Source organism: Urocampus carinirostris, chromosome 20 (genome assembly GCF_059441175.1).
Source record: "Urocampus carinirostris isolate Australia breed hairy pipefish chromosome 20, RoL_Ucar_1.0, whole genome shotgun sequence".
Classification (NCBI taxonomy): Eukaryota; Metazoa; Chordata; class Actinopteri; order Syngnathiformes; family Syngnathidae; genus Urocampus; species Urocampus carinirostris.
This window is the reverse complement of record NC_142368.1, coordinates 15,469,031-15,486,221: the sequence shown is the minus strand read 5'-3', so window position 1 is coordinate 15,486,221 and position 17,191 is coordinate 15,469,031. Positions and strand designations below refer to the sequence as shown.

The 17,191-nt window shown below is 40.2% G+C and overlaps 1 protein-coding gene across 1 annotated transcript in view; it reads right to left on the bottom strand.

The window, feature by feature from the left end:
* Positions 1-17,191, bottom strand: part of hbs1l (HBS1-like translational GTPase) — a 45,086-nt gene that overhangs the window by 20,769 nt on the left and 7,126 nt on the right. The window contains exons 5-6 of the mRNA XM_088325598.1: positions 3,639-3,744; positions 1,824-2,077 (exon numbers count right to left, since the gene is read on the bottom strand). Coding sequence (XP_088181724.1) covers positions 1,824-2,077; positions 3,639-3,744 — 360 coding nt within the window. The remainder of the gene's footprint in view (positions 1-1,823; positions 2,078-3,638; positions 3,745-17,191) is intronic.

Sequence of the window (17,191 nt, the reverse complement as noted above, 5' to 3'; positions counted from 1 at the left end):
AAATAGGTTGCCAGATATTCCGTGCGCCAAGGGTCTTAGAGAAAATGTAGTCTCAAAGTTGACCCATCTGTCTATTTTGCTGTAGAACAGTGACGTCCTTGGAGAAACTAAACACTTTCAAGATGGCGAAACCCATTAACACAACATGTGAGGCGAGCTCCGAAACAGACAGCGATTCTAGTGGACGAAGTTTCTCTACCCCGATTTTACGGCCGATTATGACGAAAAAATGTCCCCGACAGTTATGTCTAGAGAAAAAAAACAGTTATTGTGATAGAGAATTACACATACAGCCATATTAATTTGAACCAGTGTTTGAGGCAAGTGACAAGGCGAGAGGGAATTTGAAATTCATGACAAAGAAAAAAAAAAGTGATCGTTTCCTGAATACATATTGGTAGGTTGTATTCGAGTCCGTTCTTTTTTTATTTTAAGTACCAGTTTCTATCGCTTTTTCATAGATGTAATTTTTCATTTTATCAAGCACGGTTCGCTTGTCAGTCAGAAACACACTGTTGGGGAACAGGCCATACATACTGAAAACTGACCTATTGAATACATTTACTGTTATAAAAGATAGATGTTGCACTGCAAATATCAAAAACCGTGTCTAGATGTATTTTGTATTCTCTCTTGAACTGCATTCTTTCAAACTTGTGTGTTCTTCATGATTTTTGTCCTATTTCTCACAACCTTTTCAACTTTCGGCCAGCAAAATATACGATGACCGGAAGCCGTACCATTAATGCATTCAACTGCAACACAATGCCTCTGCATTTTCCACAAAAACTTCACTTCAAACCAATGTTCCCTCTAAGCTGCGCGCGTGCAAAATTGCGCAATGCCCAAAGCTTTTCTGCGCAGAAGAAAATCTAGCCAGCTCAAAAAAATCAGGGCTCCAAATTGCTACTTAAAAAGAAAATTAAGTCAAAGTTATAGTTATAGTTGTAGTGAAGTTAAAAATACAAGGGTTCCCCTGACGCTGTGTTCTAAATGCGGCATTTTGATGTCAATGTCGAAGTAGAACAAAGTTGAGTAAACTCAGTCGAGTTTTTCGAGAACAGGCTTCTTCGGCTCGGCTCACTAAAAAGAACCGGCTCTTTTGGGTCCCAAGCGGCTCTTCAGGTTGTTTTTGCTTCTTTAATCCCAACATGACCAAATATTATGCACAAAATGACTTAAAGGAAGGGGGGGAAATAGAACAAAAAAAAAAATGAAAAAGTAGTGAAAAGCTGAGGAAAAAAAGAAAATGGAAGAGAAAAAAGAAGGAATAATTCTGAAAAAAGCCAGAAAAAAAAGAAAAGAAAGAAACAAAGGAAAAAAAGGAAATAGAGAACAAAAAGAAAAAAGTAACAGCTAGGAAAAAATAAACACAATGAGATTTTTTAAAGGATTTTAAAAAAATAGAAAAAAAACAGGGAAAAGAAGAAAAAGTTTCTGTTGCATTCGAATAATATCCAATTATGCCAAGTCAATCTTGTACTTCCACTAAAAAATGTGATTAAATACAGTTGTGTATCGTGCAACAGACTCAATAAGCCCTCAAAAATGTTAGTATTATGCGACAAAAGATACCAAAATATTACACTCGCTCCCTTTAATTTAAGATTAGTTTTCTAAAAATGGGCGATAAACACAAACGCGGGTACAGCAATGACCAAAAATAACATTATATATATTTCACAATAGTACGATAACATAAAAAATATTAGAGCTATTCATTGGTTTTACTCTCTACATAATAGACACGCCTCAAAATTGGGATGAGTTTTACAGACACATAAACTAATATCACCAGTCAACAAGTGCAGATTTGCGCTTACCTATTACTACTAAATTCAACAGAGGTTTTCCTCCTTGTCTCTTTTCCAGTTCAGCTTTGACATTGATCGCCTGCCGGGCTTTTCCGCCAGAACGCAACGGAGTGGGGATGCCAGCGATCTCATCCTCGTTCGAACCCCGAGATGGTGTCTCGGGTCGTTTGGGCGTCGTCTCGCCTGCGGCGGATGGTGCTGTGATGACTTCGGGACTGTTTCCTCGGCGTGCCGCGGTAGTGATGATGCCGTTATCCCCGCCACTGAAAAATGTGGATAATAAAGTGCAGGTAGAGGCAGTGTTCATTTTAGCTGTGAAAAGTGATGGGTCCCGGGGACTCGGATGCTCAAAAATCTATGGGTCCCAACAGAGATCTATGGCTCCCCAAAATTTTGTGTTATCCAGGTTGAAATTGTAAATCGGTGACAAATATATCATAAAAATCTATATATTCATTCAGTTTGATTCATCTAATTATTAATCCATTTTCTACATCAAATTATTGTTGGTAATATACAGATTAAAGGGATCACCACAAACCTGTCTTTTTTTCATTTTCTCCTTTTATACTTCCTTTTTTCTTAACTTCTTTATACAACATCATCATTCGTAATATAATGCATCAAAGCAAGTGAGCCGTTTGAAAGCCGGCTCTTTTTAATGAGGTGAGCCGAAAAAGCCGGTTCGGTTTCACTACACAACTCGAGATCGGCGTGCAGACGAAAACTCGAACCGCGAGACCAAAACAACATCTGCCGGATCTGCCTGACGAAAAGTTTGGAGTGCGGTAAATCTTTGTTTGAAAAAAAAAAATGTAATCGGGTAATAATGATGATTTTGTGTAAAAAAAGTTGCGTCCCGGGGACGCACGTTGATTTGACACTATGCGTCCCCAGCAAAAATGACGCGTCTAGGACACAGGGACGCGGGCAGACGAGAACACTGTAGAGCTAAGATCCAGCCTCAAATTTAAGCCCTACTAGGCATGGGTATTAAAGCCATAACCAGCCAGAGCCTGACAAATTACTTGGATTTGAGGGATCAAGCCCAAAGCAAACCCCAATTTTGAGATTTTATTTGTGAGGACTCAAGGAGAGGTTGTAGAAGGAGAGGATGAGGAGGGGTGCTCCTCCGACCACGCGGACGAGTGCGCGGGTTGCCCTGCGTGCGAGAGTGCCAGAAACCATTGGGTGGATCCTCTACACAAAAAAAACTAACAAAGAGCCGTGACGGGTGGATAATGAAAGAAAAAAAAATCAGCGAGGGAGAATCCTTCTCACAAATTCAAAAACTGTGATCCAAATAAAGTATCAAAATTTAGATTTACTTCGGGCTTGGTTCCTTGAATCAATTTGATTTGTCGGGCTCGGGATGGTTCGGGCTTCAATACCCGCAGCCCAAGTTGGGCTGGATTTTTTTAGGCCCGTTCTTACCTCTAGTGTGTGTGTTTGTATGTGACTTATAGGCTACGAAACAATTGAACTGATTTTTGTGAAAATATACACAATGGTACTTTAGGCCTCTGAAAGTGTCCTTAACTAGGTTTTGTGTCAAGCCACCCCCAATAAACACCAACAAAATTGAAAACATCTGCTTTCGTACAGTCTGCTTTTGTGGGGTCTCTATTGCACTGTGGCAGCCAAATTGGGTACTGCAGCCCCCGACCACGGACCACTCCAAGCAGCTGAATGCAATCTTTTATCGGCCCTGGCAAATCCGAGCCATATTTTCTTGTATAACAAAAGAACATCCTTGAATTTTGAAGGTGTACCCTACAGTAATTTCTTTGACTAAGCGACGTTTAAGTGGTTTGTTTTCGTTACCTGGGAACATCAAAGCCCATGGTCTGCTTCTTGCCGGAGACGGTCATGCGGGCCACTTTGGGTACAACTTCACACTCCAGTTTGTTTGGGGTGTCTCTGCTTTTGGCTACACGGAACACAAGAAAGATTATGTGCACTAATAACCTTAATCAGGCTGTTCACCAACATAAGAGAATATTACGCCACCAGTTTTACCCATAACCAGACACATTTGCAATATATTAAAAAAAACTTTGGGGGGTTTACTATCATAATTCTGCAAATTTCACTTAAATGGCTTCTAAGATTTTGACCATATTGCACTGACTTAAAAGAAACAAAGGTACAGTATTAGCATTTACAAAAGATTTCTTTATACACAAAAATGAGCTAGGTAAAAAAATAACTACATTCAAAGTGGACTGATGTAGTTATATGTAAAAGAATACAAATAATTCTGTTTTTCTATGCAATACCACACTCCTATAAAAATGAAGAAATTTGTCCCAAGGAATTTTGCTGTTTGCCCTGAACCAATTTGAAAATTGGGTCATATCGGGAGAAGAAACAGGTCAATGTGTGAATCAAATGCCAAAAACGGGTAATTTAGCTTTAGAACCCCCCCAAAAACAAACGTTTCAATTCATAAAAACACACAAAACAAGGTCTTAAACACAAAAAAGCAATGAAGTGCATTTAAGTAGAATAAAGGCAATCTTTGACTTGTGTTTAGTGTTCACAGGAACATGACTAGATTATAAACTCACTTATATACTATATGAAGGTGTTGTCTAAAAACCAGAGGGAAAAAAATGCTCTGTCATCTCAGTTGCAAAAGGCCGCCCATTATAGTCATAGCGAGCTGAGCCTGATTCATTTGAGACTCAATTCTGCACACTGTGGCTGGAACTTCCTGGCTCACAGAGGGTTAAACTATGACGAGGCTGTTTCAGCCTGTTTGGAGCAAAAGCATGACAAGACTGTTTGCAGAAAAGCGTTTTTTTATTTTTCTTATAAGGCAAACGCATATTTCAATCACGATGACACATTAAACTAATTTAATAAAAGTGTAAACGTTATAATGGCAGCATGGCGGCGCAATGGTCTTGAGATCAAACCCCCTGTGTGGAGTTTGCAAGTTCTCCCCGTGCTTGCGTGGGTTTCCTCCGGGCACTCCGATTTCCTTTCACATTCCAAAACCATGCATGTCAGGTTGATTGGCCGGTACAAATCGTCCCTAGGTGTGAATGAGCGAGCGAATTGTCTGTCCCTGTGTGCCCTGCGACTGGCTGGCCACCAGTTCAGGGTGTCCCCTGCCCACTGCCCGAAGATGGCTGGGATGGACTCCAGCACCCCCGCGACCCTACTGAGCATAAGCGGTGCAGCTAATGGATGGATGGATGGCTGGCCGGCCCAAATTGTCCCTAGGTGTGACTGAGCGAGCGAATTGTCTGTCTCGGTGTGCCCTGCGACTGGCCGGCAACCAGTTCAAGGTGTCCCCTGCAGATAATGGATGGATGGATGGGTGAACTTAATAGAGGATGGAGACCAAAACTTGAAAAATAAGGCGCATAGAGATGCCCATAACATGCATTGGAACGCAACCTCTACCTGCAAATTGTTTGAACAACAAACATCTTGAGCAAATGAACATGGTGTTTTTTGTAACCAAAATCAAAATGACGTTAGCCAGATCATTGGAGCTCTTGAAAGCCAATATATGAGGGTATGTTGACATGACAGATTTTTAATCTGAGTGGAATATCTGGGTTTGTTTATATTTGGGATTACGCTGCCACTGCCACTGTTTTTACCCCAAAATATCTATGTAACACTTTATAATAAGCACACAATATTAAGAATTAGATAAGCATTACTTAAGAAGAAGTAAATACTGATCATTTTAGAAGTATGCGTCTATATATAAACATAGGGTTGGTGTTAGGGCTGGTGTTTTTTTATCCTCAAAACAATGTAAAATATGCATTATGCTAAAACTTAGAGATTGCAGTCTTTCTTGGCGCACATATTCTACTGGTCTTAATCTTACATTTTAAACTCCTGCGCCGCTGGTGGCCGTTAGAAAAATTCCATAAATTAGCCGCTTCACTGAATAAGCTGCAGGGCTGAACATTTGGGGAAAAAGTAGCGGCTTATAGTCCGGAATTTACGGTACTAATTTTCTTTAATTGTGAGTTTGGAAACCAATTTGAGGATATTTTCTATTTTATAAACACTACAACATTAAATATAACATGTACGTTCAGATTTGCATGTATATCTATTTATAAATGTATATTAGAAAAATCCGCCCACATTGAATTTTTGTCATGTATTGCCGAGGAATTGGATTCGAAAGGCTTAATTACGTTAAATTCCGGACTATAAGCCGCTACTTTTTTCCCCAAACGTTCAAGCCTGCGGCTTATTCAGTGATGCGGCCAATTTATTAAAATTTTTCTAACAGCCGTCAGCGGCGCTCGAGTACAAAAGGTAAGATTTAGACCGGTGGAATATATGCGCCGAGGAAGACTGCAACTTCTTAGCTTGTGCACAAATTAAATTCGCGTAGACATATCCTCATCATGCAAATTGCAAAAACGTGCTGCTAGTGTGTTTTTGAATAAGGGAGCGTGGGACGACGTCTATATGACAAAGTCTTTCCCATACTGAAGGAAGACGACTTTGATGACATCAGCTATAAGGAGAAAGATGAGGACGGTTTACCGTGATTTTTACAAGTACGGTATGTTTTTTTTAACAGACCCATTTACTGTGTTGCGAGCGTGTTGCTAGTAGCGTTTTGCTACCCTTCACAGGCATGAAGTTTTGGGATGAAAGTTATAATATTATTATTAAAGCTTTGAAAACTCTCTCGGTGTACCGTCTTTCTTTGTAAATATGTTTAACCATGTATAACATGTATTTGAAACTGTATATTTTTGTAATGTATTTATTTTAGAAACTTATTCTGATATGTTTTGCACGAGCAAATGAGAAAGAAGGGGCGAGGCAAACGGGAAGTGGAGTAAAGGTAAGACGTGTTTGTGGACACGGCCGACAATAGTGGATATATATTTTTCCCACCCTTAACTTTGGAAATGTACACTTTTTTCCTTGGATTACTTTCAACGGGCACCCGGACTCTGCAGGTCTGCATCAAACCTTAAGTACCGGTATCATTTTCTGTTCATTTTGCCGGCTGTAGTTTTTGGACTGTGTTCTTTATATTCAGTTACAATCGCGGGACTCAAAGCCGGGTTTGGGCTAATATTGTGATTGTGTTACATGTTTTAATGTGGGCGTATGCGGCTTATATACAGGTGCGGCTTGTTTAAGTACAAAATCGGTTTTCCTCTTAAAATGCGGTGGGTGCGGCTTATAAACAGGTGCGCTCTATAGTCCGGAATTTACGGAACTAAATACCAACCCGTGACTTCTAAAGAATACCCACCCCAAGGTTATACTATATTAAGTTATTGGTCCTACCTAAAAATGTATCCTTCAAAACGGGGCGCTTCATTTTGTCAAAATACAAGAAGGTATTCCATAATCATATACGGCAAGTGGAATCCTAACATTAACTGCCACTGACATATTTGTTGTATTTTTGGACAGCATGCTTGTATGGGTAGTTATGGTTTGTAAACAATTTTTATGACTAACATATTACTGTACGTCATGGGTAAGGAACCCTTTTGACCCAAAGGGCCATAATAGATTTTTTTTCAGCTAGCCATACAATAGATTTTAAAACAAATTTTAGCAATCCCGCCAAACTCGCTCTCCAGACCCAAAAGGTTATTTCAGAACATTTAAATTCATTGTGTGACAGATGATTTGATTCCTAGCACCGCGTTAAGATGTAATCCCGATATTTATGTATTTTCTACTTATCAGTTGACCACAATATTATCAATATTAATGATTTGTATGATACTGAATTCTTATCTTCTTGGTAATAAAACAGCTGGGCTCAGGAGGTAGAGCGATCGTCTTGGGATCAAGGGATCCCAGTCCGAATCCCGGCTCGTCCGATTTACATGTCGAAGTGTCCTTGGGTAAGACACTGAACCCCTAATACCCTCAATAAGCAGGTTAGCGCCTTACATGGCTGCACGGCCGCTATTGGGAAATGTGGAGCACATTGTAAAGCGCTTTGGGAAGTCATTGACTTGAAAAGCGCTATATAAATGCAGATCATTTCATTTAATAAAATTTATGAAAAAAAGGGGGAATTTGTCCCAAGGAATTTTGTTTTTTGCCCTGGATCTATTTGAAAATTGGGTCCCCAAAAAAATAAATATTTCTATTCATAACAACACACAAAACTTGGTCTTAAACACAAAAAAAAGCAATAAAATGATTTTAAGTAGAAAATTGGCAATCTTTGACTTGTGTTTAGTGTTCACAGGAACATGACTAGATTATGAACTCACTTATATACTATATGAAGGCGTTGTCTAAAAACCAGAGGGAAAAAAATGCTCTGTCATCTCAGTTGCAAAAGGCCGCCCATTATAGTCATAGCGAGCTGAGCCTGATTCATTTGAGACTCAATTCTGCACACTGTGGCTGGAACTTCCTGGCTTACAGAGGGTTAAACTATGACGAGGCTGTTTCAGCCTGTTTGGAGCAAAAAGCATGACACTAGACATGACATTGTGTGACATTAGATGATTTGATAACATTTATGAAACAAGAATATTGCAGAGCCTGTGTCCAATATATGCAAATATACCACTTTAAACTTGTCTCCCTCCCTTAAATACTTAAGAGGGTTGAGGCTTAATTTTTTTTCATAAATAAAGGTTTCAAAACAAGGTACAAGCAGAGATCTTTTGTAAAAATGTCACTAAATATTGCAAACAAGGATACGGACGGGGGGCAGCACGGCGGCACAGTGGTTAGAGCGTGTGCGGCACAGTTCTAAGGTCTTGGGAACCTCCAGCTACCGGACTTCCTGTGCAGAGGTTGTAAGTTCTCCCCGTGCTTGCGTGGGTTTCCTCCGGGCACTCCGGTTTCCTCCCACATTCCAAAAACATGCATTTCAGGTGGATTGGTCCAAATTGTCCCTAGGTGTGAATGAGCGAGCGAGTTGTCTGTCCCTGTGTGCCCTGCGATTGGCTGGCAACCAGTTCAGGGTGTCCCCTGCCCACTGATTGCTGGGATGGGCTCCAGCACCCCCGCGACCCTACTGAGGATAAGCGGTGCAGCTAATGAGATGAGGATACGGACATATTTACCTTCGGGGCTGAAGGAGCTGTGTACATGGCTCTGCCCACCTCTACCGCTCACCCATTCGAATTGCTCCATGAGCTTGGTGGGTGTTTCTGGATAATACATTTTTTCTGTGTATTTTTAATTGATAAGTGTCCAAACAGTGAGGCTAAACCTTTTAATAAGCTTCCATATTAAAGGATTATTTTGGTGATTTACAGTCAAAAGAGGTGTGACACCTTGACTGTAGACTGTAGCGGTGAGTATGCGCTCTATATACTGGACCGAACCATTCATCTTACTAGCGCTACCTCAGCTATGCGCGCCATAGATTCAACACCGAACTTGTCAGATTTCAAATGCTACAGATGGGATTGACATGAGTATAATTTGATCTCCGAGCCATATGCAGGAGGTGTTAGTCGTGAAGCTAGAGCGGTGAATCGTGTTGTAAACAAAATTTGAAATTCATGAGAAAATTATGAATTGATAGTCCCCGTATTTTCGCGCAGATAAAAGCCTTTTTTTTTTTTTCAAAAGCTGACCATGCGCCTTATAATACAGTGCGCCTTATTTATGGATCAATGTTGAGTCACAAGGTCTCAAAACTAAGGCAAGCAGCCGTCGACTAGATTTTCCCCGTAGACGTAGTACTCTGTGGTGTATGCTGGGATATATATATGAAGATAGAGATAGATAGTTAGAAATAAAAATAGATAGAGAGACAGAGAGAGAAAGATAGAGAAAGAGAGGGAGAAAGATAGAGGGAGAAAGAGAAAGAGAGATAAAGAGAGATAAAGAGAGAAAAAGAGAGAGCAAGAGAGAGCAAGAGAAAGAGAGAGAAAGAGAGAGAAAGAGATAGATAGTTTAGGATTAAAGATTTTCCGAATCCTCAGGCCTGAATCGAAATATAACATTTTAGTAATGTCAAAACATAAATAGGGTAACATTTAGGGAACTTCAAACATTAACACCCATAAATGAGGGTTGACCAATTTTAAAATCGTTCAAAAATGTATGACCCTGCTTGGGGTTTTAACAGTACAGTATTTTCCAGAATGTACAAGGCGCACTTAATAACCCCAAATTGGCCAGAAAATTTGAACAGCGCTTTATAATCTGGAAAATATGGTGGGAAAAAATTATAAATGCATTGTTACAATTAAATGACACTGCATAGGGTAACTGTTCAGCCTTTGAGAAACATATAGAGCAGTCTTTGAGAGCCATCTTGTGTCTAACATGTTAATTGTTTGTTGCTAAAAGGAAACAAAAGGGAGGCGCAAAACTTATACGGCAGCTCAGACGCCAATTTTCAAATTGTATTGCAAATCCTCCTTTATTGTTTCTTTGGACAATAATAGTCCATGAGTATGAAACGTATTTTGATTACTTGAATGAACATTTTTGTTTATGGTAATGATTTTTTTCAAAATGACGTCATCTTTTTTGAATTGTAGTTAAAATGTCTTAGCTTATAATGTATCTGTGTTGTTGGCAAACTAACGGGAATTTTTGGGTACTGTTTTTAGTTTTACAGCGACCTTATAAGGGTATGGGTTTAGGCCACTGTCCAAATAAACAGCAACTAAAAAAAAATAGTATGGTTGTATGGGTCGTCGTTCACTACCTGGCGAAAAATTTGAAATGTTTGAGATAAAGGACCGCCCTGTAACCATTTTTGAAATGATTCATTTTAGTGGTGAAACCAGATGACAATGTTAACATATGTTCTGCGAAACAAATGTAATTTAAATGCATTTATTTTAATGCAACCTTAGCTCTTACAACTGTAGCTTTAATCCCATGCGCCTTATAGCCCAGCATGCCTCGTATGAAAAATATATCGCTAAAGACTATTTTTCTGGGGGTGCCTAATAATCCGGCGCGTTTTTGTGCAAAAAATAATCAATTTTAGAGGGTGTCAGATGACTTAGGCCTTGCTTGTTTTTGTTTTTGTTTTCTAAAAAAAATAGAGCATTATTTGAAAATGCATGGATTTTTAATATCCTTTTTTAATTTGGGAGTGTCATTAAGTAGTCGACAAAATAACCAAGAGGTTATATTTTTTACAAATGTTTGTTGATGCCTTATTTTTTTAAATTCTGCTCACCTAAAGCTTGCCATTTATTCCAAAGCATCTTTTCATGTTTTTCTTCATCCTTTTGTTGCATATTACATTTTTGACCTAATGAGCCACAACTACTGTATCTAAAATCGTTGTTTGGTCTTGGTGGAGGTCCGCGCTCTCGGGCTAATCCCGTTTCTTTTGTGTGTCGACCCGAGGGCGCCCTGACTTCGGCGCAACTTGAGCTTAACTACAAACAACAAATCGCGTTCTGAGGCTTGGGAGCAGGATCTTGCAGTGAGCCCGTCATCCTTACAACTGGGCCCTGAGGGCCTAACTGAGCACAGGATACAAGGAGCGTGCCCAGGATATGCAAATATAACCCCCACCTCTCTAGAACATACAGGCTTGAGAGAAAAAAACACTGGCAGTGGTTGGTGACAGACAGCCACTTGGGGTTATACAAGTAAGATATGATGTGAAGACATTTTAATAATCAGTATTAGCTTTGAAAACATATGCAGATATAATCTGCTTTGACTGTTTTTATTGTAATCATTCTATCATGCTATTTATTACTGCTAAGGGCATTTCAAAGATGAATTATCTATCATTTAACTTAGCTTTCCAAAATTCAAATACGTACAATTAAAAGAGCGACATTATCATGCTTGGTGTGAAGCTCTCGGCGATGAACACCTAAATCAGATGAGTCAGATAAAGCAAGCCTCTTTAAACAGAACACATAAAAAATACATAATTCGATTCAAGTTTTCTTGATAAACCTGATCTATTCCTAGTACAGTAAACCCTCATTTACAGCTTGGGTTACAAAAAAGGAATAGTTAAAATCCTTGAAGTAGAAACCCTTATATTTTATTCAAATTAAGTTAAATAGTCTTTTATACACTGAAAACAAAGAACAAACCCATTTTTACAAGCTCAAACATGAATTTAACAAACTAAATTACCGTAAAATTCGGACTAAAATCTGCAACCTTTCCCCCAGGCTTAATTTATGCCACCAGAGGTTATAGTGAAAAAGGTGGAATATATGTGTAGAGGAAGACGAAAGTTTAATGTAACTTAGCGCTTTTTGCATGAATAAAACTAGCATGAACAGACTCTCATTATGGAAAAGGTGTCGATTAAAAGGGGAGCGCCAACGACCATATTGGTAATAATGAAATAATGTGGTGAAATGAACGGTTTACAAGAAGCAGCGTACAATGAAGCAGCAATGTCAAAGGCGGATTCCTATTTATCTGTTTGCATTAGCGTGTGTTTTGGAGTAAATATTTTACACGGTTGACACGTCATCACATCTTGAAACACAATAAATAAGGGCTCGAAAATTGTTAATTAAGAAGCGAATTAAGTCAAAGTTACGGTGCATGAAGGTGAAAATACACGGGTTCCCCTGGCGCTGTGTTCTAATTGCGGTATTTTGAAGTCAATGACAAAGTAGAACGAAGTTGAGTCAAGTCAGTAGAGTTTTTCGAGAACAGGCCTCTTCGGCTCGGCTCACTAAAAAGAACTGGCTCTTTCGAGCCCCAAACGGCTCTTCAGGTTGTTTTTGCTTCTGTAATCCCTACACGACCAAATATTAAGTAAAATTGTGCACTAAATGACTTAAAGGAAGGGGGGAATAGAACAAAAAAAAAATACAAAAATGAAAAAAGAAAGGAAAAATTAAGAAAAAAAGCCAGAAAAAAAGAAAAGAAAGAAACAAAGGAAAAAAAGGAAATAGAGAACAAAAAGAAAAAAGTAACAGCTAGGAAAAAATAAACACAATGAGATTTTTTTTTTAAAGGAATTAAAAAAATGTTAGTACTATGCGACAAAAGATACCAGGAAAAAAAAGAAATGGAAATCTTGTGAAAGAATTGTAAAAACAAATGACGTTTGTTTGTTGGCCCTGCAACCTTTGCAATAATCTCATCTCATTAGCTACACCGCTTATCCTCAGTAGGGTCGCGGGGGTGCTGGAGCCCATCCCAGCAATCATCGGGCAGTGGGCAGGGGACACCCTGAACTGGTTGCCAGCCAATCGCAAGGCACACAGGGACAGACAACTCACTCGCTCAGTCACACCTAGGGACAATTTGGACCGGCCAATTCACCTGAAATGCATGTCTTTGGAATGTGGGAGGAAAACGGAGTGCCCGGAGGAAACCCACGCAAGCACGGGGAGAACATACAAACTCCGCACAGTATGGCCGGTAGCTGGATTTGAACCCACGCAGGAGGTTCCCACGACCTCAGAACTGTGCCGCACACGCGCTAACCACTGCGCCTTTGCAATAATACATTAGTCAATTCATTCAAAAGTGGAAAATGTTTTTGCATTGCCGGAAACTCAGCAAAATGTAACGTGATGTCAACTTTTGGACATGTTTGATAATGATTTAGTTGCCACGCTTGGGATTGCTGTTGCTCACTGTTGTTTCAAGCGTTGCTCACCGACTTTGTGTGAACGCTCAGACCCGTAAGGAAAATTAGAAGAAACATTGCTAGTGACATCATTTTTATCAAAAGTCCAGCAGCCCACTGACGGGTCGTCGAAGGTTAAGAGACCATATTCTATTAAAACTCTTTCTGTGTATCGTCTTTCTTTAAAAATATCTCATGTTTCAATGTGGGCACATACGCTTTGTAGCCAGGTGCGGCTTATGTATGTACAAAATGTTTTTCCTTGAATAATGTACTGGGTGTGGGTTACTATCAAGTGAGTCTTAATACTGTGAATTTTACCGTAGTCATCGCAAAGGGCAACACATTTTTTATGCACTTCTAAAATAACTTTGATTATAACAATTTTGGTACCATGTCATTACCAGTTTATTTATTGGAAGTAGGGTTAGATAGACTAATTCAACCACCCAAAATTAGTTTTACTAGGAAATCACAATGACCCAGCACTGGTGAGCTCAGGGTTCGTACACCTTTATCATGGACAAATTTAAGCAGTTTTCAAAACCAATTTCCCCATTTCCCCAGTACCATGAAAAGAAGAACTAATACACTATTATAAGGTCAGTAATACTAATGATTGATTGTCATTATAATTATTGTACCCAACACACTTTCTATTTAAGGTGGGAGCAAACCAAAGAAAGTCAATTCTTCTATCCATCCATCCATCCATCATCTTCCGCTCTTCCGGGGTCGGGTCGCGGGGGCAGCAGCCTTAACAGGGAAGCCCAGACGTCACTATCCCCAGCCACTTCATCCAGCTCATCCGAAGGGATCCCTAGGCGTTCCCAGGCCAACCTAGAGACATAGTCTCTCCAACTTGTCCTGGATCGTCCCCGGGGCCTCCTGCCAGTCGGACATGCCCGGAACACCTCCCGAGGGAGGCGTCCAGGAGGCATCCTCATCAGATGCCCAAGCCACCTCAACTGGCTCCTATCAATGCGAAGGAGCAGTGGCTCTACACAGAGTCCCTCCCGGATGACTGAACTTCTCACCTTATCTCTAAAAGAGAACCCAGACACCCTGCGGAGGAAACTCATTTCGGCCACTTGTAGCCGGGATCGTGTTCTTTCGGTCATGACCCAAAGTTCATGACCATAGGTGAGCGTAGGAACGTAGATGGACCGGTAGATCGAGAGCTTTGCCTTTTGGCTCAGCTCCCTCTTCACCACGATGAACCGGTACAGGGCCCGAATGACGGCAGACGCTGCACCGACCCATCTGTCGATCTCCCGTTCCATCCTACCCTCACTCGTGAACAAGACCCCAAGATACTTGAACTCCTCCACTTGGGGCAAGATCTCTTCCCAAACCCAGAGGGAGCATGCCACCCTTTTCCGGCAGAGTAAAATGATCTCGGACTTAGAGGTGCTGATCCTCATCCCTCATTACACTCGGCTGTGAATGTTTCCAATGTGAGCTGAAGATCACGGTCTGAGGAACCCAAAAGCTCCACATCATCTGCAAAAAGCAGTGATGCAATGCAGAGGCCTCCAAACCAGACTCCTTTCCCACCAAGGCTGCGCCAAGAAATTCTGTCCATTAAAGTTATGAACAGAATCGGTAACAGTCCAGCTCCTACCAGAAACAAATATGACCTACTGCCGGCAATGCGGACCAGACTCTGGCACTGTGTAAACAGGGACCACACAGCCTCCCTCCCTTGGCTGCCACCCAGCTCTCTACGCACCCAACCACTTTGGCACTTCCCAAAGGTGGTGAGCCGATGGGAGCCACCAGGCGCTCATCAGCGGACCCCAACTCCAGGCCTCGCTCTAAAGTTTTAATTTTCTGCATTTAATGCGTCGTCTATCGATACAGACTTGCAAGAAACATGGCAAAAAAGTTAAGTGTTTTGAAGCACTTCACCCAAAATCTCGAAAACACAACATTAAAATTCAAGCATTTTCAAGGATTTCAAGCACCCATACGAACCCTGTGAGCTATTTTCAAAACAAGTTCGCGGGTACATCAGCTGTCTTTAGGGAGCACCCTGGTGCCTGCGGGCAAAACGTCGAATATTCCTGACCTAAGCTAACCCGAGAGATGTAAACTGATTTTCCAATATAGTTGGCGTGGCGTAGAGACGCAGCACCAGCTATTTGTCAGCTGGTTGCAGAAAGCTGCGGTGCGCTGGCGGTGACATTTTCCCCTCAAATGCAGCATCCTGCTTTAAACCCACACAAAAGTAGTTTACAGACAAATGTGTTCATTCAGCGTTTGGGTAGCTTGCATAAGTTAGAAATCCTAAACAGAAATACATGCCTTGAGATAAAAGCACCCAAATCAATCATTTCACAACTAGGGCTGCAACGATAACTATTAGAATAGTTGTTAGTATCAGCACTATTCACAACAAGCAGGAGTTTGGCAGATCATAGAGAATAGTCCCAAAAAAAGGCATAGGATGTTTAGAAAGGTGTGTTGTTTATTTTGGTTTTGCTTTTACTTTTCAAACAGCCAATTTAAATACTATTACGAAGCAAATATGGTCGGACTGCATTTTCTTTCATCCTCAATAGTGTCCATTTTTTTACCTTCAGCATATGTGAATATTCATTTACACACATATCTTACCCCAATGGTTGAGGCCCAAATGTTTGACAATGCATAAAAATATCTTATGGTGTTATTGAATGTTTTTAGGAAGTTTAAAATTTCACAGGATAGAAAACATGTCATTTTAATGTATTTTATCTCACATCTCAAGGCATTTTAAACTCCTCCAAAGATTTCAAGGGCAAAACCGGCTCGGCTAGTCTTGTCACTATCTACCCTAATTATCAAATCCCTTTTCCTGGGGGCAGGTTTGTCCGGGTTTGCTGGCCTTGAGGGTCCCATGCAGCGTTGTGCACCTGCGTGAGGTTGACAGCCATCAATTCAAATACTAGCCCATCGCAGGATTTTAACAAGACAATACTGACTCAACATATATCTCTAACATCAGCCCCTATTTTCTTAACCTGCCTACCAAGTGCAGATAAACTGTCCATAGTCATTATTCACTAAGACGCATGATTAAAAGCAAAGCTTCATCATGACTCTCAATACAAATATAAAAGAAATAATTATGAGAATGGCAGTTTTCACAGATAGCTGAGAATACAAACAGAGCAGTTTTGTCATGTTGGAATAAAATAAATTCATTGACCCTTTGAGCCAAGAAATAATAATAATAATTTCCATGTTTTAGATCTTAATTCAAAAATCTATCAACTTGATGTGACACACCCACTTAAACTCACAATTGTCATTATCCCTAGATGTTTATTCTACTGGACTGTCTCAGAAAATTAGAATATTGTGATAAACTTCTTTATTTTCTGTAATGCAATTAAAAAAAACAAAAATGTCATACATTCTGGATTCATTACACATCAACTGAACTATTTCAAGCCTTTTATTATTTTAATATTGCTGAATTTGGCTTACAGCTTAAGAAAACTCAAAAATCCTATCTCAAAATATTAGAATATCATGAAAAAGTATACAAGTAGGCTATTCAACTAATCACCTGAATCATCTAATTAACTCGAAACACCTTGCGAGGGTTTCCTGAGCCTTAAAAACACTCAGCTTGGTTCAGTAAACTAAATCACAAGTATGGGGAAGACTGCTGATCTGACTGCTGTCCAGAGGACCATCATTGATACCCTCCATCAGGAGGGTAAGACACAAAAAGAAATTTCTCAAAGAGCAGGCTGTTCACAGAGTGCAGTTTCAAAGCATATCCACAAAAAGTCTGTTGGAAGGGAAAAATGTGGCCGGAAACGTTGCACAACCAAGAGAGATGACCGCAGCCTTAACAAAA